At 38.9% G+C, this 26,388-nt stretch overlaps 1 protein-coding gene across 50 annotated transcripts in view; it reads right to left on the reverse strand.

Annotated features, from left to right (window-relative positions):
- ABI3BP (ABI family member 3 binding protein) overlaps positions 1–26,388 on the reverse strand; it is a 293,247-nt gene that overhangs the window by 52,833 nt on the left and 214,026 nt on the right. For 30 of the 50 annotated variants that reach the window (XM_069551792.1, XM_069551760.1, XM_069551701.1 and 27 more), the window contains 6 exons: positions 20,506–20,565; positions 19,872–19,919; positions 18,989–19,069; positions 16,705–16,782; positions 8,737–8,802; positions 6,150–6,224 (listed from right to left, as the gene is read on the reverse strand). In XM_069551792.1, coding sequence (XP_069407893.1) covers positions 6,150–6,224; positions 8,737–8,802; positions 16,705–16,782; positions 18,989–19,069; positions 19,872–19,919; positions 20,506–20,565 — 408 coding nt within the window. The remainder of the gene's footprint in view (positions 1–6,149; positions 6,225–8,736; positions 8,803–16,704; positions 16,783–18,988; positions 19,070–19,871; positions 19,920–20,505; positions 20,566–26,388) is intronic. The other 20 variants (XM_069551706.1, XM_069551661.1, XM_069551771.1 and 17 more) reach the window with 7 other exon arrangements.

The raw sequence follows: 26,388 nt of genomic DNA on the forward strand, positions 1-26,388 counted from the left end.
ATAACCTGAAGAGAACAGATTTAAAAACTTCTTTTTCTCACCCATTTCTTAAAACATTATTCCCCAGGCAAATAATTTGAAAGCTGTTAAAATTTCCTTTCATAATATACTATGTAATGTCATCTGTGATTTGTACTTCATTTACTTTCTTTCTGGTCTTACTGTATTGGCTTAATACTCTACTTCTATTTTCAATGGAAGGGGTAAAAGTAGGAATCCCTACTTATATTCTTGTTGTTAGAAGAAAAACACTCAGACTGGAAACGAGATGTTAGCTGTAGGTTTTTCTCAGATGCCCTTTATCAGAGGGAAGAAAATTCCTTCTATTTCTAGTTTTCTGAGAGTTTTCAACATGGATGGTTTTTGAATTTTGTCTCATGGCTGATTTTTTATTTATTGAGATGATCATATGGTTTTTTTCCCCTTTGTTCTGTTAATTGGTTCAGTTCAGTTGCTCAGTCGTGTCTGACTCTTTGCAGCCCCATGGAGTGCAGCATGCTAGGCCTCCCTGTCTGTCACCAACTCCTGGAGTTTATTCAAACTCATGTCCATTGAGTCGGTGTGCCATAAAACCATCTTATCATCTGTCATCCCCTTCTGCCTTCAATCTTTCCCAGCATCAGGGTCTTTGCCAATGAGTCAGTTCTTCACATCAGGTGGCCAAAGTATTGGAGTTTCAGCTTCAGCATCAGTCCTTCCAATGAATATTCAGGACTCATTTCTTTAAGATGGACTGGTTGGATCCCCTTGCTGTCCAAGGGACTCTCAAGAGTCTTCTCCAACACCACAGTTCAAAATCATCAATTGTCCGGCACTCAGCTGTCTTTATAGTCCAACTCTCACATCCATACATTACTACTGGAAAAAGCATAGCCTTGACTAGACGGACTTTTGTTGGCAAAGTAACGTCTCTGCTTTTGAATATGCTGTCTAGGTTGGTCATAACTTTTCTTCTGGGAGCAAGCATCTTGTTATTTCATGGTTGCAGTGAGCCCCCAAAATAAAAGTCTGTCACTGTTTCCATTGCTTCCCCATCTACTTGCCATGAAGTGATGGGACCAGATGCCATGATCTTAGTTTTCTGAATGTTGAGCTTTAAGCCAACTTTTTCACTCTCCTCTTTCACTTTCATCAAGAGGCTTTTTAGTTCTTCTTCACTTTCTGCCATAAGGGTGGTGTCATCAGAATATGAGGTTATTGATATTTCTCCCAACAATCTTGATTCCAGCTTGTGCTTCATCCAACCCAGCTTTTCTCATGATGTACTCTGCATATAAGTTAAATAAGCAGGGTGAAAATATACAGCCTTGACATAATCCTTTCCTGATTTGGAACCAGTCTGTTGTTCCATGTCCAGTTCTAACTGTTGCTTCCTGACCTGTATACAGATTTCTCAGGAGGCAGGCCAGGCAGTCTGGTATTCCCATCTCTTTAAGAATTTTCCTTGCTTTGTTGTGATCCACACAGTCAAAAGCTTATGTATAGTCAGTAAAGCAGAAATACATGTTTTTCTGGAACTCCCTAGCTTTTTCAGTGATCTGAGGGATGTTGGCAATTTGATCTTTAGTTCCTCTGCCTTTTCTAAATCCAGCTTATACATCTGGAAGTTCACGGTTCACATAATGTTCAAGCCTGGCTTGGAGAATTTTGAGCATTGCTTTGTTAGCATGTGAGATGAGTGCAATTTTGTGGTAGTTTGAGCATTCTTTGGCATTGTGTTTCTTTGGGATTGGAATAAAAACTGACCTTTTCCAGCCCTGTGGCCACTGCTGACTTTTCCAAATTTGCTGGCATATTGAGTGCAACACTTTCACACCATCTTCTTTTAGGATTTGAAATAACTCAACTGGAATTCCATCCCCTCCACTAGCTTTGTTCATAGTGATGCTTCCTAAGGCCCACTTGACTTCACATTCCAGGATGTCTGGCTCTAGGTGAGTGATCACACCATCGTGGTTATCTGGGTCATGAAGATCATTTTTGTACAGTTCTTCTGTGCATTCTTGCCACCTCTTCTTAATATCTTCTGCTTCTGTAGGTCCATAACACTTCTTTCCTTTATTGTGCCCATCTTTCCATGAAATATTCCCTTGGTATTTCTAATTTTCTTGAGATCTCTAGTCTTTCCCATTCTATTGTTTTCCTCTATTTCTTTGCACTGATCACTGAGGAAGGCTTTCTTATCTCTCCTTGCTATTCTTTGGAACTCTGCATTCAAATGAGTATATCTTTCCATTTCTCTTTTGCCTTTTGCTTCTCTTCTTTTCACAGCTATTTGACAGGCCTCCTCAGACAAACATTTTGCCTTTCTACATTTCTTTTTCTTGGGGATTTCTTGATCCCTGCTTCCTATACAATGTCATGAACCTCCATCCATAGTTCTTCAGACACTGTCTATCAGAGCTAGTCCCTTGAATCTATTTCTCACTTCCATTGTATAATTGTAAGGGATTGTATTTAGGTCATACCTGAATGGTCTAGTGGTTTTCTCCACTTTCTTCAGTTTAAGTCTGAATTTTGCAGTAAGGTGTTCATGATCCGAACCACAGTCAGCTCCTGGTCTTGTTTCTGCTGACTATATATAGTTTCTCCTTCTTTGGCTGCAAAGAATATCACCAATCTGATTGGTGTTGACCGTCTGCTGATGTCAATGTGTAGAGTCTTCTCCTGTGTTGTTGGAAAAGGGTGTTTGCTATGACCAGTGTGTTCTCTTGGCAAAACCCTATTAGCCTTTGCCCTGTACTCCAAGGCCAAATTTGCCTGTTACTCCAGCTATTTCTTGACTTCCCACTTTTGCATTCCAGTCCCCTATAATGAAAAGGACATCTTTTTTTTGGTGTTAGTTCTAGCAGGTCTTGCAGGTCTTCATAAAACCATCCAACTTCAGCTTCTTCAGCATTACTGGTTGGGGCATAGACTTGGATTACTGTGATATTGAATGCTTTGCCTTGGAAATGAACAGAGATCATCTGTCGTTTTTGAGATTGCATCCAAGTACTGCATTTTAAACTCTTGGTGGCTAGGATGGCTACTCCATTTCTTCTAAGGGATTCTTGCCCACAGTACTAGATATAATGATAATCTGAGTTAAATTCACCCATTCCAATCCATTTTAGTTTGCTGATTCCTAAAATTTCGATGCTTACTCTTGTCATCTCCTGTTTGACCACTTTCAATTTGCCTTGATTCATGGACCTAACATGAATTTAGGTCCTATGCAATATTGTTCTGTATAGCATCAGACTTGACTTCCATCACCAGTCACATCCACAGCTGGGTGTTGGTTTTGCTTTGGCTCCGTCTCTTCATTCTTTCTGGAGTTATTTCTCCACTGATCTCCAGTAGCATATTGGGCACCTACTGACCTGTGGAGTTCATCTTTCAGGTCCTGTCTTTTTGCCTTTTCTTACTGTTCATGGGGTTCTCAAGGCAAGAATACTGAAGTGGAAATTACACCAATTTGTTTGAATGTTAAGACAAACATCCTTTCCTCAGGTAAATATCATTTGGTTGCTATATGACAAAGAGATGTCCCACCTATATCTCCAATCAAGGCTCTCCTCAGCTGAGGCTGACCCTGAAGGAGCTGACAATGGGATGCTGTCTGCTGACCTTACTCCTTGCAGGTGGTCAGCCTGTTCTTCCCTGAGGGGGATCCCAATAGAGAAACATGAGAACACAGAACGTGTGCAACACATTTTGACTGGGGCCGTTAGTGGAGCAAGGAAAGGGAAACAGCAAGCTCAGCTTTGTTTATCTGTGCCCACCAACCTATTTCTATCAGCAACCAACTAATTAAACTGAGGAAGTCCTGGTAAAAGGTCATCCTTTCAAAGCTAATTTAGGTGAGTTATTACAAAGCTGACTTTATCTGCACAAGAGGGTAACAGATGTCAATTTGTATCACAAGTAGCTCTGAAAAAAATTTTATGCTACTGATAAACTAAGGCATAATCATGCTCTGTTTTCTTTTTCTTAATTTCCCAAAAGACAATTAACATTTTCCCAGTGAGAATCGCTGCTTGCTTATACTGAAGGTTAATGGCTTTCAAGTTCATCATAGCTGCTTGTTCTTGCATTTGCTCTGCTGACATAAATGCTTTCTTCTATTTTTACTTAGACAAACTCTGGGGAATTATTTTGAATATTCAGAAGGTGGCGTTGTTCACAGCCAGACTGTTTACGTCAATCTGAAACACTATGTACTGCCTGGTCCCACTTGGGAAGAATAAAAGGAACAGCTGAGCACAGATAAATACTGGAATGCTTTTTTGCTTTTCATGAATCAGGAATTTATAGTATCTGTCTCATTAATTGAAGGGAAGTGAATTCCTAGAACTTCAGACATTGTAATAACCTAGTACAAAAACACATACTAAAAAAAAAAAATCTAAATCATTTTTGGACTGAATATGTGTCTTCAGATAGTATTCACATCTTTCTCATTAAGGAACAATTAATTATGGGTTGATTATATATACATATATATGCATTAAACAAACTATAATGTTTATACACTTTTACATAAGCAGGCACAAGATCTGTACTATTTAAAAAATATTTCAAGGGAACAATGCAATCCCATATTAAGGCATTTAATAACTACCATTTATCCACTGAGTGAGTTGAGTGAACTTTTATCACTTATTTGTCCTAGTTATCTATATGATATCCTGTAGATGAGACCGGGGCAGGACAATATCATTTAATCAAACTGAATAATTTGGAAACATTAATATGCTTGTAACCAAGTTGATCATTTGCTACTTGCTTTTCTCATTTAAAAAGCTTCCCTGGTGGCTCAGACGGTAAAGCATCTGCCTACAATGTGGGAGACCTGGGTTTGATCCCTGGGTCGGGAAGATTCCCTGGAGAAGGAAATGGCAACCCACTCCAGTGCTCTTGCCTAGAAAATCCCATGGACAGATGAGCCTGGTGTCCATGGGGTCGCAGAGAGTCAGACACAACTGAGCGACTTCACTCTTCTTGTGATTTAAGTATCATATTCCAGGTTGCTAACAGATGTGGATCTTTTAAAAATATTATAATGGCACTTATGAAATTATAAGCTTGAAAAATAATTGATAATTGTCTCAAAGACCAAACCTATATATGAAAATTTGAAGTTTTTCCTAATTTTGAAATTAGGGGAAAAGCTATCTTGATATTTTAATTCATACTTAATCAGGATATTTTTAAAAATTATGACTATATATTGTAGTTTATTTAGTGGACTGGGCTGAGAAAAGTAGAAAACTATTTGTTAATGTTTACAAGCTCAACATTCAGAAAACGAAGATCATGGCATCTGGTCCCATCACTTCATGGGAAATAGATGGGGAAACAGTATTAACAGTCTCAGACTTTATGTTTTTGGGCTCCAAAATCACTGCAGATGGTGAGTGCAGCCATGAAATTAAAAGAGGCTTACTCCTTGGAAGAAAAGTTATGACCAACCTAGACAGCATATTCAAAAGCAGAGACATTACTTTGCCAACAAAGGTCCATCTAGTCAAGGCTATGGTTTTTCCTGTGGTCATGTATGGATGTGAGAGTTGGACTGTGAAGAAGGCTGAGCGCTAAAGAACTGATGCTTTTGAACTGTGGTGTTGGAGAAGACTCTTGAGAGTCCCTTGGACTGCAAGGAGATCCAACCAGTCCATTCTGAAGATCAGCCCTGGGATTTCTCTGGAAGGAATGATGCTAAAGCTGAAACTCCAGTACTTTGGCCACCTCATGCAAAGTTGACTCATTGGAAAAGACTCTGATGCTGGGAGGGATTGGGGGCAGGAGGAGAAGGGGACAACAGAGGATGAGATGGCTGGATGACATCACTGACTCGATGGATGTGAGTCTGAGTGAACTCCGGGAGTTGGTGATGGACAGGGAAGCCTGGTGTGCTGAAATTCATGGGGTCGCAAAGAGTGGGACACAACTGAGCGACTGAACTCAACTGAACAGGGACTTTTGAAATTTTGATTTTGGAATGATTTACAATTTTCAGTTCTGTGAACTTCCAAAACTAGTTATACTAACTTCCAAAACCAGTAAAAAAGAAACTGAAATCTGAATTTAACAAAATTTTAAAAACTGAATGAAAATATTTGGAGTTTGATAGGATCAAAAGGAAATAAATTTGTGATCATTACCTGCTCCTATTCCATTCCCTCTGGGTGTCCCACTGGGTCTGGGTCTACTGGGTCTTGTAGTTGTCTTATTCAGAACTATAATAAAGTGGGAAATAAACAGTTTAGACTGTTTTTTTAGTTGAACATTTGCAGTCAAGGAAAATAAAGCTTCCCAGAGAACTGGAACTCATTTAACTAGCAACAAAAATGATGACTTTACCAAAAACTAATGTTCACAATATAGAAATCACAATTTTGGTATGAAAATCATAGACTTGAATTTGAGACCTGAGTATATACTCTGAGGTGATCTGGTCTAAGTGGGAAATAGCTTGCTTCATTTATAAGCACTAGATACATTTCAAAATGGGCTTCCCTAGTGACTCAGACAGTCAAGAATCTGCCTGCAATACAGGAGACCCGGGTTTGATCCCTGGGTTGGGAAGAACCCCTGGAAAAGGAAATGGCAAGCCACTCCAGTATTCTTGCCTGGAGAATTCCATGGACAGAGGCAAATGGTGACTATAGTCCATGTGGTCGCAAAGAGTGGGACACAACTGAGTGGCTAAACTTTCACTGCTTTCACATTCCAAACTGGGACTGAAGAAGGATCAGGACTACGTATGCCCAATGAAAACCCCAAACGTGGTGTGTATTTATTGTTAAGGCCTTAATTCCTAACACGTAAGTTGGTGGTCCTTTTGGAGGAGTCTCTAGGTACATACACATCCTTCCTCATAATGCTGGTGTAAGTCCCATTCAACACATGATATGATAAAACTTTTGAAATTTCTCTCCTGCTCTGTTGAGAGTCATAATATTACCAAAACATTGAAGTCATCTGTCTTAGTCTCCATTTAGCAGAGTTTTTAAGGAAAAGCACTAAGTATATTGCAATTAAGAGAGTGAGCTCTGGAGCCAGACTGCCTGCCTTCGACTCCACTTCCTAGCCCTCCTTAAGCCTTAGCTTCCTCAGCCTAGCCTCACAGGAAACATGGTAAGCACCCACTCACCATTAGGCATACTGTTACTGTTTCCTTATTTGTAGAAAGGTTTAGTATAAGCAATGACACATTAAGTTCTCAACAGTTATCATGATACAAAAGTCACATGGAGGTTTTTTTTTTTTTTTTTTAACAACAACAACAAAAAACCTTTAGGAGTTGCAGGATTACTCAAAAAAACTCCATAAACCAAAAAATATATATGTATTTGATATTTCTTCCATGTGCCCAGAGAGATGTTCATCAGGAATGGTAGCTTATAAGCCATTTTGACACTTAAGAACTTTAAGACTTCTTAGAATCACAGAGGAGAAAAAAGACAGAAAACATCAGAATCTCTGGTCCAACTTGTATGTTAGACTAGGAGTGATTTACATGGATCAAATTAACCCCCAAGTTAACTTTCCCTAACAAGGTTCAGCGAGGGAAAGCCTAGATCTTTTGACCACTTTGGTCATTTTAAAGCATTTTCTGGGAACTCCCTGACAGTCAAGTGGTTAGGGCTCAGCACTTTCATTGCTGGGGCCTGGGTTCCATCCCTGGTTGGGAAACTAAGATCCTGCAAGACTGCAGAGTGGCCAAAAAATAAAAGTTTTTTTTCCAGTTTAACTATCATTTTACTTTTGATGAATACAACCTGTAAAATATGTGTTTGCTTGTTTTTATATGAAGTGAAAGTCGCTTATCGTGTCTGACTGTTTGCAACCCCATGGACTACAGACCGTGGAATTCTCCAAGCCAGAATACTGGAGTGGGTAGCCTTTCCCTTCTCCAGGGGACCTTCCCAACCCAGGTAAAAGTATTCTTGTAGAACAAGAGCCTATCATACTGGAAGAAATCATCTTTCCTTAAAAAACAACATTTGAAACAAAATACATCATAGCTATTGCTAATGTTATCTCTATAATTGCTATGGAATACTGAAGGAGGGCTAGAGAGTGTGTGTGATAAAGGCAAAAATACTATTTTCAAAATGATGTTATATTGTAAAAGAAAAGAAAAAAAATGTTATATTGTTAAGTTTCCATAGTGGTCTCTAATCTGCTTATCCTTAAAATTTCAGTCAAGTCTTGTTGCTTCCACGGATTCATGATTACCTCTCCGCTTACCCACAAGGATCAGAATTTTGTATGTCATTTATTTCAGTTTCAGGATATATATAGCTGTCATTTGGTCCTTTGGCTGTTTCAATACATTCATTTTTTGGTCATGCTGCACAGTGTGCAGGATCCTAGCTCCCCGATCAGGTATCACGTCTGCACCCCTGGCAGTGGAAGCTTGCAGTCCTAACCACTAGACCACCAGGGAAGTCCTCAATACATTTTGTATCTTCTTTTTTTCAGTTAAGTGTTAGTCACTCAGTCGTGTCTGGCTCTTTGCAACCCCATGGATTGTAACCTGACAGGTTCTTCCATCCATGGGATTTTCCAGGCAAATTTACTGGAGTAGGTTGCCATTTCCTCCTCCAGTGGATCTTCCTGACCCAGGCATTGAATCCAGGTCTCCTACACTGCAGGCAGACTCTCTCCCGTCTGAACAACCAGGGAAGCATATCTTCCTAGGCATGTTGATTATTCCGATCATCAGAAAGAGGAACAACTTACCAGGTCTAAGGTGTGGTTTGTCAGGTGTTCTGGGCCTCATAGTGGTAGTATACACTCTGTGTGGTGCTGAAACAGAGGAAACTCAGATTTAATAACCAACACTCCCAAACCCCAAAATGGAGATTCAGTACTCTCCAGACCAGCAACTTATGCACTTTGCATGGAAGTATAAAGAACATTGTTAAATCTGCAGGTATGCATTAGAGCATTGATGCTAAAGGAAAACGCATGTTTAGTTGCTCAGTTGTGTCCCATTCTTTGTGACCCCATGGACTACAGTCCGTCAGGCTCCTCTATTCATGGAATTCTCCAGGCAAATACTGGAGTGGGCGGCCATTTCCTTCCTCAAGGAATATTCCTGGTCCAGGGATGGAATCTGGGTCTCCTGCATTGCAGGCAGATTCTTTACTGTCTGAACCACCAGGAAAGCCCAATAAAGGAAAATAAAGCAAGTGAAAATATTCATGACTGGGAATTAAAGATGCACATAGTCAAAGTAAGGTAAGGATTAGTCACCAATTAGCCCATGTTTTCAAGGGCATTTATTTCACCACTTGGTTGCTTAATATGGTAAACATAGAAGTCAATCATCTAACCCTCCATCCATCTATGTATCTGTCCATCCATCTATCTATTTGTATTTCTCAACCAGAGAGTCATTGTGGAGCAGTATTTTGCTAGAGAAGACAAGTAATCATAATGGCAAAAAGAAAAGTGTTTTAGGTATGTAAGAAGAAAAGAGTAGAAACATGTGGTCTCTATCAAATTGTCTTACCTCATGAACCCTGGAGTGAATAAATACTCACTTAGTGCCATTCATTAAAGCTTTGTGTGTTAGTTACTCAGTCATGTCTGACTCTTTGCAACCCCATAGGCTGTATGAAGAGGCAAACAGACAGGACACTGAAAGATGAGCTCCACAGGTCGGTAGATGCCCAACACGCTGCTGGAGATCAGTGGAGAAATAACTCCAGAAAGAATGAAGAGACGGAGCCAAAGCAAAAACCTCACCGAGCTGTGGATGTGACTGGTGATGGAAGTCAAGTCTGATGCAGTAAAGAGCAATATTGCATAGGACTTAAATTCATGTTAGGTCCATGAATCAAGGCAAATTGAAAGTGGTCAAACAGGAGATGACAAAAGTGAACATTGAAATTTTAGAAATCAGCAAACTAAAATGGAGTGGAATGGGTGAATTTAACTCAGATTATCATTATATCTAGTACTGTGGGCAAGAAATCTCTTAGAAGAAATGGATCAGCCATCCTAGTCACCAAGAGTCTGAAATGTAGTACTTGGATGCAATCTCAAAAATGACAGAATGATCTCTGTTCGTTTCCAAGGCAAAGCATTCAATATCACAGTAATCCAAGTCTATGCCCCAACCAGTAATGTTGAACAAGCTGAAGTTGAACGGTTCTATGAAGACCTACAAGACCTGCTAGAACTAACACCAAAAAAAGATGTCCTTTTCGTTATAGGGAACTGTAATGCAAAAGTAGGAAGTCAAGAAATAGCTGGAGTAACAGGCAAATTTGGCCTTGGAGTAGCAAAGGCTAATAGAGTTTTGCCAAGAGAACGCACTGCTCTTAGCAAACACCTTCTTCCAACAACACAGGAGAAGACTCTGCACATGGACATCAGCAGACGGTCAATACTGAAATCAGACTGATGATATTCTTTGCAGCCAAAGATGGAGAAACTCTATACAGTCAGCAAAAACAAGAAAAGGAGCTGACTGAGGCTCAGATCATGAACTCCTTACTGCGAAATTCAGACTTAAATTGAAGAAAGTAGGGAAAACCACTAGACCATTCAAGGATGACCTAAACCCAATCCCTTATAATTATATAGTGGAAGTGAGGAATAGATTTTAGGGATTAGATCTGATACAGTGCCTGAAGAACCGTGGATGGAGGTTCATGACATTGTATAGGAGGCAGTGATCAAAACCATCCCCAAGAAAAAGAAATTCAGAAAGGCAAAATGGTTGTCTGAGGAGGCCTTACAAATAGCTTAGAAAAGAAGAGAAGCTAAAGGCAAAGGAGAAAAGGAAACATAAACCCATTTGAATGCAGAGTTCCAAAGAATAGCAAGGAGAGATAAGAAAGCCTTCCTCAGTGATCAATGCAAAGAAATAGAGGAAAAGTGTAGAACAGGAAAGACTAGAGATCTCTTCAAGAAAATTAGATACACCAAGGGAACATTTCATGCAAAGATGGGCACAATAAAGGAAAGAAGTGGTATGGACCTACAGAAGCAGAAGATATTAAGAAGAGGTGGCAAGAATACACAGAAGAACTACACAAAAATGATCTTCATGACTCAGATAACCACGATGGTGTGATTACTCACCTAGAGCCAGACATCCTGGAATGTGAAGTCAAGTGGGCCTTAGGAAGCATCACTATGAAGAAAGCTTGTGGAGGTGATGGAATTTCAGTTGAGCTATTTCCAGTCCTGAAAGATGATGCTGTGAAAGTGCTGTGCTCAATCTGCCAGCAAATTTGGAAAACTCAGCAGTGGCCACAGGACTGGAAAAGGTCAGTTTTTATTCCAATCTCAAAGAAAGGCAATGCCAAAGAATGCTCAAACTACAACACAATCGCACTCATCTCACACACTAGCAAAGTAATACTCAAAATCCTCCAAGCCAGGCTTCAACAGTACGTGAACTGTGAACTTCCAGATGTACAAGCTAGATTTAGAAAAGGCAGAGGAACCAGAGATCAAATTGCCAACATCTGTTGGATTATCGAAAAAGCAAGAGAGTTCCAGAAAAACATCTACTTCTGTTTTATGTGCTACACCAAAGCCTTTGACGGTATGGATCACAATAAACTGTGGAAAATTCTGAGATGGGAATCCCAGACCACCTGACCTGCCTCCTGAGAAATCTGTATGCAGGTCAGGAAGCAACAGTTAGAACTGGACATGGAACAACAGACTGGGTCCAAATTGGGAAAGGAGTTCGTCAAGGTTGTATATTGCCACCCTGCTTATTTAACTTATATGCAGAGTACATCATGAGAAATTCTGGGCTGGATGAAGCACAATCTAGAATCAAGATTGCTGGGAGAAATATCAATAACCTCAGATATGCAGATGACACCACTCTTATGGCAGAAAGTGAAGAAGAACAAAAGAGCCTCTTAATAAAAGGGAAAGAGGAGAGTGAAAAAGTTGGCTTAAAACTCAACATTCAGAATACTAAGATCATGGCATCTGGTCCCATCACTTCATGGCAAATAGATGGGAAATCAAAGGAAACAGTGACAGACTTTATTTTGGGGGGCTCCAAAGTCACGGCAGATGGTGACTGCAGCCATGAAATTAAAAGATGCTTGCTCCTTGGAAGGAAAACTATGACCAACCCAGATAGCATATTAAAAAGCTTGCTAACTTTGCTATATGTCTAGTCAAAACTATAGTTTTTCCAGTAGTCATGTGTGGATGTGAGAGTTGGACTATAAATATAAAGAAAGCTGAATGCCAAAGAATTGATGCTTTTGAACTGAGGTATTGGAGAAGTCTCTTGAGAGTCCCTTGGACTGCAAGGGGATCCAACCAGTCCATCCTAAAGGAAATCAGCCGTGAATATTCATTGGAAGGACTGATGCTGAAGCTGAAGCTCCAATACTTTGGCTACCTGATGTGAAGAACTGACTCATTGGCAAAGACCCTGATGCTGGGAAAGGTTGAAGGTGGGAGGAGAAGGGGACGACAGAGGATGAGATGGTTGGATGGCATCACTGACTCGATGGACATGAGTTTGAGTAAGCTCCAGGAGCCGGTGATGGACAGGGAAGCCTACTGTGCTGCAGTGCATGGGGTCACAAAGAATCGAACACAACTGAGTAGCTGAACTGAGACTACAGCCTGCCAGGCTCCTCTGTCTAAGGAATTATCCAGGCAAGAATACTGGAGCGGGTTGCTACTTCCTTTTCCAGTAAAGCTTTAGGGATGAACGTAAATGACCTCTGGGTCCTGTTCATCAAAGGAGGGTGAGAAAGATCAAATATTCATAATTTGAAGAGACCAACATGCTACCTTGTTACTTTCTGCTCCTGTTATCCAGGGCCTGACACAGTGAGAACCATTAATGATGACTAGTTAAACACCTTTAAAAAATGAGTAACCATTGTAAGCAGGAAAACTCATGAGAAATTCAGCTGAAATATTTTTGGTCCCTAAGCTTTTTTCCTTTCCTTTTTTTTTTTTTAAAAGGTTATGTTTTTTATTTCCATTTCTAACACAAACCAGTACTCTGTAAATGTGTGATTTTGTTCTTTCTTCTTTCTTTATATATTTGGCCACATAGCATGCAGGATCTTAGTTCCTCAACCAGGGATTGAACACTAGTTCCCTGCAGTGGAAGGGTGGAATCTTAAGCACTGAACCACCAGGGAAGTTCCTCTATAAGTTTTTAAAGTATGCATCCATGCTGGAATGTGTCTATCCTCATCTTGCCTCCTCTGCCTGCCTCAACACACTACATTGCCTCCTGCCGCCAACGTTCTTGGTAATGCTTTAGCTAAGACTGGAAAAAATTTTTGTGCACACTTTGTAACTAGATTACACTGTTTCAATGATTTTGTTCACATCTTGAGTGGGTATTTATGTAACCATAAATCAGCAAATGCCTTGCCTACCGCATTAAAAAAAATACACCTGCAAAACATATTATAATGTAGCTCATTTATAAACTTCCAATGTGAAGACTGATGAGCAGAATTTTGCCAAACTTCAGGCCAAAAATAGCAGACATGTTCTGAAATTCTCTGCAGGTTTAACATGGGACTTTCAACATGTAATAACTAGAGTGAACAGAGGAACTGATGTTATTTTAAAAGAAATCAGTTCTCACACACCCTAAAATATGTGGTGATGACTTGCAAATGTTTTTCTTCAATTTTCTTTGAGAGTGGTAGGGTTCCCTGTCAGTTGAACATACTTCAGCTCTCTTGTTAATTTCTTCAATGTTAGATTGTCTTTGCTTTAAGAAATATAAAGAATCATGGCTCTATTACTATCATTCTAGAATATATATAAATTTTAAAACTTTAGAAAAGAAACTTTGAGCAGAACACAGAATAATCAGTACTACATTTATTATTTCTAAGCCACAGGGTCAGAATTGGTTTTTTTCTTTTTTTGTAGTCTTTACTTATATTTTGAAAGAACTTTTCATAAAGGAGTTGAAATATAACAAGTTTAGGCTGTGAATTACATATCTTATCACTAGATAATACAGGGCCTTGAGAAAACTGCTTGAGGGTTTCAATTTTAAATTAAAAAATAAAAGACAAAGACACATTGTGAGGATATAATATTGTAAATATCATCTCGACATAGGTTTTGGTGACTGATAATAAAACTAAATTTAAAAGATAGCTTCATATCTAAAGAGTTTTATAAAATTGTTTAAAAAGAATACTAAAAATAACATAAAAAATAGACAAACAGGGATTATAGGAGAAATACCTTTAAGGACCTCTGTTCTGCCCAGTATTGGGGGAGGGAAAGAAGGGTACATATTTCTCTGGGTGGCATAAAGATCAGGGGGCTGAAATAAATAATCAAAATGCCCCCTGGTAGAGAGACTTCCCTGGTAGTCCAGTGGCTAGGATTTCATGACGCCAGAGCAGGGGGCCCGGGTTCTATCCCTGGTCCAGGAACTAGATCCCACATGCCACAACTAAGACCCAGCACAGCCAAATAAAGTAAGGATTTAAAAAAAAAATGTCCCCAGGATGCCTCTGGCCAATGGATTTCTACCATGGGTTGAGATAAGAGGAGCAAAGGAGAGAAGCTTGAATATGTCAGGGTTTCAAATAGAGCTGCAGGAAATTGTCTCAGCAGACAAGGAAGCAAGAATGGCAGAGAGGGATGGTGCTGGAGATCCTACTAGCACATTCATGCTGTAGGTTTTAGGCATTAATTTTCTTTGGAGCACTGGGGCTTTACTGCTGAGGGCCCGGAGACCAAAAAGCACAAGGTACATGAATGGGTGGAGTGTGAAGATCAAGAGGAACAATTGCATTCTCACAGCATCTCTCAAGTTGCTGTGTGCTGTCTTGTGCATCTAATGCCTACTGTTAGAAGCACAACACGCTAAAAACAATGCAGTGGATCAACGTCCTCGTCCACAATGCTCAGGCATGCATTTATGAGGGTTGGGTCGAAGGCTGATCTAGGACACACAGGAGGGTGCTGTTACTAAAGCTTACCCTCTACCCCCAAGCAGGGTTACTGGCCTGGGTCATGTTGGAAATGCATTCCTGGTGAGCGCCCTTTAAAGGTCCTTGGCACAAGTCTAGAAAAGTGTGGATCCCAGAGCCACATAGGTTAGGTTAAGGATCCTCAGAACGTAAGAAAATGATTAAAATGCAGTACGTTATATAAATATGTTAAGATAATTCATAGAATGGTATCAGATCTTGAAGATACATCCAATCAACTGTGAAATTAATCTATAAAGCCAAGTTCTAGAAGCAATTTGATAAAAATATTGATATTCCCATTAAAGTAAGAGGAAGCAAAAACAAGAAAAAAAATGCCTGTTGTCTTTTATTCTCAATTCTGAAATTTACAAGTCTCTAAAAGCTGAAATCTTTTTCTCATTTGGCAATACAACCTGAAGAATATTTATCCTGTTTATTGTCAATACATATTTTGCTGTAAAAACATCAATGTGTTTGATTATGAGAATCCAGCTATCTTCTGTTAAGCCAGACGTTAAAAAATAAACATATAAAGATCAAGATGGGATATAGATGCAATAGGATTGAACACCTGCTGTTAATCTCTGAAACTGATAATGAGGGTGTGGGAAGACTGCTGTTACACTAGGCTCCTTACTTCTTGCATATTTTTACTGCATTTTAAGGAGCATTTTATGCTCCTTGCATATTTTTTAAATAAATAAAAGTTAATAAGCAGAAAGTTAATAAAGTAAATAATAAAATTAACATTTACGCCATTATAAAAATGAAACAAATTCAAAACACTTAGAAAATTTACAAGAACTACCCTATACCATAGTGAGTATTCTCAGTCATGTTCATTTAGAATAAGTACTGCTCTACTTATTATAAAATATATCCCTTAAAGGTACATTTCTTTTATTATCATTTCCTCTTTTGCTATATTTCTTCTACCAATCCCTCCCTCCAGTATAACTGACAATTGAGTAAACTAAATTTGTCCTGCTGCTCTTTAAAATTTATTTGCTCTTATTTTGGGGGGGCTTCCTTCCACATGCTAGAGGTAGAAATGGGCAAATGAGGGTTATTAAGGGAAAAAAAAAGGAAAAGAAAAAAAAACATGAAAATACTGGAATCTGCAACTCCTAAGTAAGAAAGAAGTATATAAAAAGGAAAGATGTCTGAGAGCATGAAGATGTGAGAAAAAGCTTTGTGTAAGTGAGTTGACTTCCCAAAAAGCAGAAAGAAGAAATAATATAAGGAAACCCCAGAGCAAACCTTCCTGGATGTTTTAATATTAATTCATCATTAAAAATGATTTTCTTGTTACTAGTTTCCTTTCTCAGGCTGCAATATCAATGAGTTCATCAAGTTTTGGAGATAGGACAAAGAGGAAAAGAGGTAAAGAACGCAGGAGGAGAAGGAGGAAGGTAACACAGATTGTTATTTATCAGATCTGGAAAATGAGGCGAAAGAAGGTAAAGCAAGGAAAAAAACCAGGAGCTTACATTCTTAGTCATTATCATCAACTGCAAAGAACACTAGCCTTCAAAAGCAAAGCTCTAACTAAAGAGACTGTCTTTCCTACATTCAACTGGTAATCATATAACTATTACTACTTGGCTCATGTCCTGTACCTATGAAGTGAAACAAATTTAAACTAACTCACTGTGATGAAAATTCTGTTTCTTAAAGGAAAAGTTTCTTCCTGCTTAAACAAAGAAGGAAAAGCTACTATCCAGAGGTAGGGAAATAGCTTTACCCTGAGTCGTCTTTGCCAATTCAGTCATTTGTGGAATCTTCGTTGTGTAGAGTTCTTGGGTAGACTGGTCTGTTTCTGCTGGGGAAAACACAGTAAGATGAATGGCTTTAAATAAATATCATTAATGAACAAGTTGAAAACAACAATAACAACAAAAAAACCCACACTCTTTTTCCCCATGCAATGATAAAAGGGTAAATTGTATTTATAACTATGCCTAGTGATCATCTTATTTTAAAGCTACTGGTACATTTTAATAACTCTGATTTATCATATTTACTGTCTCCTTAAACTTTTATATTAATGATTTTTATAGGATCTCCAAAAGCTTTTAGTTCAGGATCACTGGTTAATGATATTGGACATGGCTATACTCTTGGATATGCCTCGTGTTTTATGTATCATTGCCTTCATGTTTCCTTCTATTTCTCGAGCTTCACAAGTTATTTAGGTGAACTGGAAAAAATAGATAATAGAAAATAATGTGCATTGACACCACATAAGAATAAATATTCTATTTATCTCACATGAAAATCAAAGTTTATTGACATACAGACACATTATTCCTAACAAAATAAACACTCCTATATTATCTTGAAATAATTACAACATCATACTGACAGAGCAAATTATACTGTTCACCTTGCCACATACTGGATCCAAGGAAATATTTGGTGAAAATAAATATGCTGTCATCTTATTTTCTGCCTGTTTTATAATCTAGATTCTGCTCATAGATAATTGTGATAGTTGGCCCAATAAACTAAGATATAGTGAAAAAAAAAAGAAGCAAAAAACTCAGAAGTGGAACTTAGATAATTAACATATTCAGCAGTGGTTCTTGATAAGTACTTTTGACTTCCTCTCATGGGTAATGCTGACTTTGAGGGCCTAAGCTATAATAGATAAATATTTGGCAATTAGTATATATTCGCTCATTCAGTTTTAAGTATTTTCCTTCAAGAAGGATTCCTTTTAAAATGGGATTAGTGACTATTTCACACACAAAGAATGGGTTTACCTGAAAAGGGATGAAGGGAGGAAAGAAAAGCCACTGATTTAAACATAGCTACATGGGATGTGGTGTGGACAGGGCAAAGGAACCAACAGACACAAGCTGGGAATTCTTGCTTTCCTGTTCACGTTCAGCCAAGTCGCAGGCAAACGAGGGTTTCCCACACAGTGAAGACATTGATGCCAAACTCCTCAAAAGCATGGCCAGCTCATTCCAACCAGTCTTCCTGATTCATCCATCCACCTGTGTGTCTCCAGGCCACCCACATGTTCATCAGATGAGTCTGGCTACCATTCTCTGTATGTGCCTCTTCCCCATCTCTCTTTAACCTGAAGAGCCCTTCATACCTTTAATTCTCATTCCAACTGGAAGACCTAGCATACATGCCACTTCTTCTGTGAAGCCTTCCCTGATACTCCCAGGTAGTTTGCTTGTTCAATGTGTCATTCATTTCTCTACGATCTCATTGTAATGTATAATATGAGAGTGAATTCCAGGAGCTCTGACAACTGAGAATGTGGGTTCCAGTTTGGCTCTGATGTTAGCTCTACAGTTTGGCCAGGTTTTTAAAATCTTTCTATGCCTCAATTTTCTAATCTGTAAAATGGGACAATAGAATCTACACCACAAACTTGTAATGTGTCTTAAATTTAAAAATATGTGTAGAACACTGGGTAGCACAGAGGAAGCACAGTTATTGCTAAATCCTATCTTTGTATTAGATGGTGATCTCTCCAAGGTAAGTACTCACCTTTAAAGCAGTTGCATTTTGGGATTTCCATTGCTTAGCATTGCACTTAACACTATAAGATATTCAGATTTCAAAAATAAAATTTTTCTTCCCAAATGCAGTTTCAAATACGGAAAAAGCAACAAGAACGTATAGCATTGATATACACTGGGAAGGTTTTTTTTTTTTTTTTTATTCTTTAATTGGAAGGAAATTGCTTTACAAGGCTGTGTTGGTTTCTGCCATACAACAACGCAAACCAGCCATAATTATACATATATTGGGAAGATTGTTTTTCCTGAAATTTTGTTAAGATGTTTTAAAACATTCTCATCTTGTATTGGAAGTCAGCATAAATATTAGAAGGACAAATACACAGTTAATGTAAAAGAATCAAGTTAAATGGATATCTTTTACAGTGATAAAAAGAGATCCTCTATTGTTTGGAATACCATGAACACACCATATGTATGGCTACTTTAAGGGCAATTCCTAAAATGTTAAGTCCTCATTGGGCTGAATATCAAAGCAAAATTTACCAAGAGTGGTTTGTAGTTCCTCTTGACTAGTACTTGGTGAAATCATAGGAATCAAAGGGCTGCCTCGTGTCTCTAAAGGAGCTGAAAAGACAAGTAAGTACCAAGGCTGTCAATCTTTAGATTCAAAAGCCAGAAACCAGCCAAAATAACATTACATGAGATTCTGTTACTTGAAATACAAAAAGGCAAACATTAAGTGGGTCATGGAAAAGAAAGTTAAGTGTGCATGGAACCTGTGGAATACCAGATAATGGTTCTCAACTGTTTTTTCCCCCCACCTGGATAGATAATAAACAACATTCAGTTCTTGACACACTCCATGACCATGCCTGGTTAAGATGGGTATGGTTTAGACATGGTTCTAGGTCCGTCAGCTGCATCTCTCCCCTCCAAAAGAGCACACAGGATCACCCAGAGGAGAGGATATCATCTCTGTAGCAACCATCTGGAGTCCATTCAAATCTATTTTTAAAAATAAACCAGTGGCAAATTTTAGTATTTTGAGATATATAATAATTACTTGCCAGAGCCTTCCACAGCACGCTAGTGTGTTGTTAAGGCCACAACTGAGAACCATTAAGCCAGCAGAAATGTTAATTATATGGGCATGAGTAAGGTGGGGTCATTTTGAACACAGATAAATGAGGTAGGTGAGGATGAAGGTGGTAATGAGCGTTCTTAAATTGGTCTTCAGAGCAAACCTTTAAAACAATGAAACCACTGCCTTTCTATTCTGAAAAGGGGAAAAATAATGAGAATGAGAATGAAACAATGAAGAGGACTGAGAAGGGAGGATGTTTCAATGTGATTGTTTGAGAAAGACCTGCAATCTTGATGGCAGCCAGGAAAATAATTAGAGTGGGTCAAATGGAAAAACCATTACCTAGAGTTGTCTCTGGCAGATGGATTCTAAAGGTAACAGGTTGCAGAACTAGGCCAAAAGCAAACCAAGAAATATATTTATGAGAATTACTACCTCGTAGAGTAAACTAGTTTCTGAGTCTCTACAATGCACCCATCTGAACATTTAAACATTCTCATAGAGAATCAGAATAAATATAAGAAAATTCTATATATCAGGTGACACCCAGGGAACTTAGTTTAGCTAAAACTTCAAAGTTTTCATTCACTGTCACTATGAGGAAAATTTGGGTAGGCACCCATATTTTAAATTTAAAACTACATTCACATTTGGATGTAGCTATATTTACATCCTGAAAAAAGGTGAAAATGGTTGACTCAGTTAATAATTATATCTTATAGCTTTAGCATGATTTCCTATTCAATAAAAACATTTTCAGGGAAAATAAACTAATTATACCCTATTCCCTCATGGGGGGAAATATGTCAAGCAGATTGCATGATTAAATCTTCCTCTAAAGAAATACACATTTTCTATCTGAAATTTTCTCTGAGCTTCTTCTGCATATCACCCTCATTACAAAAATACATTTGCCTCAAGAATATTTTTTTTTGAAAAATACACTTCCTAACTGGGAGAATAAAAGTTCATTTACCAGGTTCGCTCTGAGAGACTTCGGGGTCTGGCTTATGGGGAAGGAGCACATCTCTTGGAACTGAAAGAAAAAGATTATAAAACATTGTGTATTCTAAATGCCATACCTGGAGTGAAACTCAACCCGCAGACATAAAACTCTGGGAAGCATGAATGAAGTAAAGATATTTTCACAATGGCTAAAACACTAAGGCAAGAAAAGGATTGTCTTTCCAAAATGGAAAAATGTCAGTGTATTAGGGAAGGTTCTAGTGGCAGTAAAACAAAGTTGGTCATGGTTTATTTTGAAGATTCCATTGAGGGGGAAAAAAAGGAAGAAGAAACTAATGTAATTAAACATAAGAAGGTTATCTCCCTAAGTTCTCTTCAAAATAAGAAGTCAGCTTTTGTCTGAAGTGTTTAGCTGCCTTGTGATATTCCTGCTAAAATTCCATCAACAGAAATAGAAAACATTATTTTAAAGAAATGGGCTGAAAATAGGGAGAAACGGCAAGAGAAGCAAAACTCTTGAGGATCTAAAAAGAGAACAAAACTTTATTCTAAAAGGCATAATAGTTGTAGGGAGAAAAATAGAGCAAAAGGAATCAGCCACTCTTGAGAAGACATCACAGGTAAAGTTGATGAGAGTGCTTGTTAAGTAGTAAACTTGGATAAAGGTTGCCATTTTTGTCATTCTTAGTGAAAGTATTAGGGCCTCCTGGCATGAAGACAAGGGAGACAAATGTATGTTAAACTACAGGCCTACTCATATTCAATTCTGATCTGTGGTATATTTTTAATACCTGTGTCCAGTTCTACTTTGGAAAAATGTTAGGCTGGGAATTGATGCCTTATCTCTCATTGGGGAAAATATCAGGTTGACTTGCCTATTGTTGATACCAAATTTCTATGGCAAATCTCCTTTCAGGAGCAATATAATGTATTTCTTTGACTCAGTTTCCCTACAAGGAAGTCCTTGTCAACCCTACTCACTTACTGAAAAGTTTTCCTACAACACTAAATTCATAAATACCCTTAGGTACACACTGTAACTTTCTTGCATCTGGAGGGGAAAAAAATAGGATTCAGGCTAGAATTCTCCCTCTGAGAAAGATGAAGAAAATACTTTTGCACCACAAAGTGGACAAGCACAATTTTACCATTTGTGCAGAAAAAAGATCATATAAAATGGACATTCATTTTCTTTTATGGCTTTTGGAGATTTCATTTAATGTGGATGTCACATCTGTTCTTAGTCTAGGCCACTGAGTAAGTACCAGTGAAATCACAGTTGTGGAATTTGGTCCATTGGAAAGAAATGTAACTCTATTAGAACTTCTGTGAGCTAAAAGATAATGACCAGGAGAAATTGAAATGTGGATTTTTGTTTGTTTTAAAAAGGTTAACTTCAAAAAAGATTAGTGGTGGACAAAGCTAGAGAAAACCCATCATAATGGTGAACATTTCACCACTGCTATGTAGTCTTTTTAAAGTTTCAAGCAGTAAAACATGAAGAATTTCCAGCCGTAAATCAAACTAACTGTTTATCTGTAGGGTGAGGGAGAAGGCACTTTGATGTGGCTCTGCGAAGGTCATGGCCATACAAAGCAGCCTGTAGTTTATAAACATCCTAATTGATTCCAGAGCTAGACTGCACAGAGAGGAGGTGGGATTAAGGAAGGGAAAAGCTGAGAAGAAATGTGCTACCAATAAATCCACCATATTGTAAACACATTACCTGCTGCCTGCCTGAGTTTCCTGAGGAATTCAGACAAGCATAATGTGGATTCCTGCTGCTGCCACTGGCACGTTTTAACCATGAAGTGATGATTTAACAACTGCCATACCAGACGTTCTAAAGCAGGTGAAATCAGTGGAAAGGAAAGAACTAGAAATATTCACAGGAAAGGGATGTGAATCATTCTCTTATTTGGTCAATGGCAGCTCCAAGAAATGCAACTTTTTTTTTCTTTTCCCCTATGTGGCATTCTGTTGTGTATTAAATTGAATAAGAGCATGATTCTAAAAGCCTAAATCTTCCATGTTGGGGGAAACGTATGAGTGTAAATCATGACAATTTAACTGAGAAGGCAGTTTTGATTTCCTTATTAAAATATTTACCATTATTATATTTTAGACCCATTTGTATTAGCCAATTTATAATTTATATTAACAAACAAATTAACTTACCAGTTATATATATAGTAACTACTTTTTTAAATAAAGGGCATCTCTTCAAAGAAAAATTTAACTACCAGAAGACAACTGTGAATGAAAGTGTCTAATATGGACAAATGTGAATGAACATGCAAGAGGGTTCTGTCAGAATAGACGGGAGAATGAAGGTGTTGCTCTCTGATGGAGATGGTGCACTAAGAAATCTTCAGAGAGCTTTACCCTTGCAACAGCCTACAAAGATATTGTCACAGATAAGTAATACACATAGACCACACACCTCCTTCATGTCCAGAGTGCTACTGCCTTTATTCCAACCTTGGACCTGGAGGCACAGTCTGAGAGGCAGCAGGTCTTCCTCGCAGAGACCACTTTCAGAGCTTCGCTTGTGCTCTTGTGTCGGCCTCCCTCGTGTCTCCTCTGGGACCTTTCACTTTCTATCATTTCTATTATCTTATATTTTTCTCTATTAGTCCATACTTTCATTTATCTATGAATTCTTCGCTCTCCACCCATAAAACAACTCAAGAGTTCCAACATCCTAAAATTAATAACCAGTTCCTTGACATGGCTTCCCCTTCAAACAATCCCTTTCTGACTTCTGAAGCACTGGCCCACAGGTTTCAGGCCCAGGCTTCTAGACCTGCACTGTCAAAGCCAGTGGCTTTTCTGGCCTCCTCCTCCTCACTGTTACTCATGGCCCTCCTTCCCTGCCTGGCCTCCTGAGTTCCTTTTTCCTGGTACTCTCTGATCATTTGACAAATCTTCTGCTGGCTCCTCCTTCCTCTATCCACTATTTAAATGTAACCATGTCCTCAAAGACTTTGATGTCTGATCTCTTATTTTCTCAGTCTGTACCTTCTCCTGGATGATATCATTCCCTCAAAATTTAAGAACCTTCTATACATAGTAGACACATAGACACATGGCTCCCAAATCTACATCCTAAATACTGACTTCTGTTTAGAAAGCCAAAAATTCATTTCAACCACCAGTCCAACTGGCCCTCCAAACCTAGCACCTAGTCCTCCCTCTGTGTTCCCTGCTTTAGTTAATGATATTGTCATCTACCACCTGCATAAGCCAGCTTCCCTGGTAGCTCAGTTGGTTAAGAGTCCACCTGCGATGCCGGAGACCCAGGTTTGATTCCTAGGTGGGGAAGATCCTCTGGAGAAGGAAATGGCAACCGACTCCAGTAATCTTGCCAGGAGAATCCCCATGGACAGAGAAGCCTGGCAGTCTACATTCCATGGGGTTGCCAAGAGTCAGACATGACTTAGCAACTAAACCACCACCACCTGCCTAAGCTGGAAATCACTGTGTCCTCTTTCTCTCCATAACACCATTCAGTCATTGTCTGCATTCTAGCAATTCCATCTCCAAAAGACATTTCAGCATTCATCCCTTCTTTCCTAACTACAAAAATGCTGCAAATCAGAATCTACCAAAGAGCAGTTTAGAGCATTTGCAGGGTTGGATAGCTTGCTGAAATCTAGATTTTTTTTTCCCCCTGGCTTGCTTCCAATGACTGAAGTCTATCCAAATATTTCTGTGGTGACAGAAGTTTCCACATAGCCAAGACAGCCTTTGGTACAGAAACAAAATCTATAAAGAAGGCACAGCTCCACTGAACCAGGCATCAGAGTGAGTCCTCTGCCCTGAATTTGAAAGCGTTTCTCCAAGGCAGATCAAAAGAAAAGCCAGTACTGTTCTGGCTCTGGACATGCTGTGTAGGCTCAGTGTGTCTAGATTCCTGATTAAATACCGTAGTTAATTTGACTGAGTGACTGGATATTCTCTAAAGTCTAACTGGATGAAAGCTGTGTTATGCTTAGGCATCTATGGAATAGAAGAGCTGTACAGAGAATCTGAGACTGACTAAAATTCAATTTTGTCACTTCTGACATCACTTAGAATTGAGACAAACATCATGTTAAAACATAACTACGTCCCGATGTCAGTACATTTTACATCTTTACAGAGCATCTGTCTCTCTAGGATATACCAGCACACATTATGTTTACATGTAACTTACCCTGTTTTCTGAGGAGCCAATAAACAAAGTCATGGGCTCCTTAGGAAGCAAACCTGAGACTAGGTTCAGCCCCCAAACTGTTTGAATCCAGTCTGTTTAAATACTTGGGAGAAGACGGAAAAGTAGAAACGATTGCCTTATGTTTCTTCCTGTAGCATCACACCCATGGAGTGACAGGGGAACCCCTGATGGACACAACGGCAGGACCAACACCAGCTTTAGACACACAGTTCACTCTCAGGTCTAGAGACACTTGGAACTGGAGCGTCAATAAAATAAGCCTAATGAAGGCTCCATGGGGAGCGTTTGTGCTGCTGTTCCAAGGCTCAAACTTAGGAGTTAGAGTGTGAAAAATAAGGTATTGATGAAAGTAAGGTAAATATTAGATATTTAAAAAGAAGAAAAGTTTAACTATTAGATATATTACTTTAATGAGATTATGTCATATCAGAACCGATAGTATTACTTTTTCTAATGAAGAGGAAAAGTAATAAAACCACTCACATATACTGTCATTATCTCTGATGACTCCATCTCCATTAACATATTTGTTCCACAGTTGAAAACAAGAAGTTGACCTTTTGCCAGTGGGAATATAAGCTTTTTTCTTATTGGTGTTTATAATATGACTTTTGCTTTTAGCGGTACAAATTTACATTCTGGACTTCAGGGCAAAAAGGCTCTTTGTGGACTATCAATACCTGCAACCACCTAATCACTCCACAGCAGCAGAAACATTCTCCACTTACATAACCAGGAAACCATGATAGCAAGTGAATTCCCTTGTTTCCAAAATGCCATCAGTCTAAGCTACAGCTCAGAAAAGCTTTGGTTCTAGGAATGTTCTATAATCTTCTAGGACCACCTAAGAATTTATAATAATTGAACTTTTCTCTTTAAAAAAGGGGGAAAAACCTGTAGTATTTCTCAGATACTCTGGCTAAAAATTTGGCTTGGCTTGTTAGTGAACTAACAATGAACTACTTAGTGAAGCTAACAGAGGCTCCTTATGATCACTTGAGGATCTGGAGAAATGTCTGGGTCCTTGCAGTCCCCACCTTGACTTCTCCCACAGATGCAACATAATCCACCCCCCTAAACAGGCCAAAACCTTCTCAAATGATAGGCAATAAATAAATCTGTAGCTACGCTATGGTTTTTCCAGTGGTCACGTATGGATGTGAGAGTTGGACTGTGAAGAAAGCTGAGCGCCGAAGAATTGATGCTTTTGAACTGCGGTGTTGGAAAAGACTTGAGAGTCCCTTGGACTGCAAGGAGATCCAACCAGTCCATTCTGAAGGAGATCAGCCCTGGGATTTCTTTGGAAGGACTGATGCTAAAGCTGAAACTCCAGTACTTTGGCCACCTCGTGCGAAGAGCTGACTCATTGGAAAAGACTCTGATGCTGGGAGGGATTGGGGGCAGGAGGAGAAGGGGACAACAGAGGATGAGATGGCTGGATGGCATCACTGACTCTATGGACGTGAGTCTGAGTGAACTCTGGGAGTTGGTGATGGACAGGGAGACCTGGCGTGCTGCGATTCATGGGGTCGCAAAGAGTCGGACATGACTGAACTGAACTGAAAGAAATCATTTAGTGTGTGTGTGAAACAAATTTCCTAAGCAACTGCTCCATGAACTGGGAAAGTAGAATTAAAAACAGACAACAAAAAACCTCAAATAAAGGGGAAAAAA

This window comes from Ovis canadensis, chromosome 1 (genome assembly GCF_042477335.2).
Source record: "Ovis canadensis isolate MfBH-ARS-UI-01 breed Bighorn chromosome 1, ARS-UI_OviCan_v2, whole genome shotgun sequence".
In the NCBI taxonomy this organism is placed as follows: Eukaryota; Metazoa; Chordata; class Mammalia; order Artiodactyla; family Bovidae; genus Ovis; species Ovis canadensis.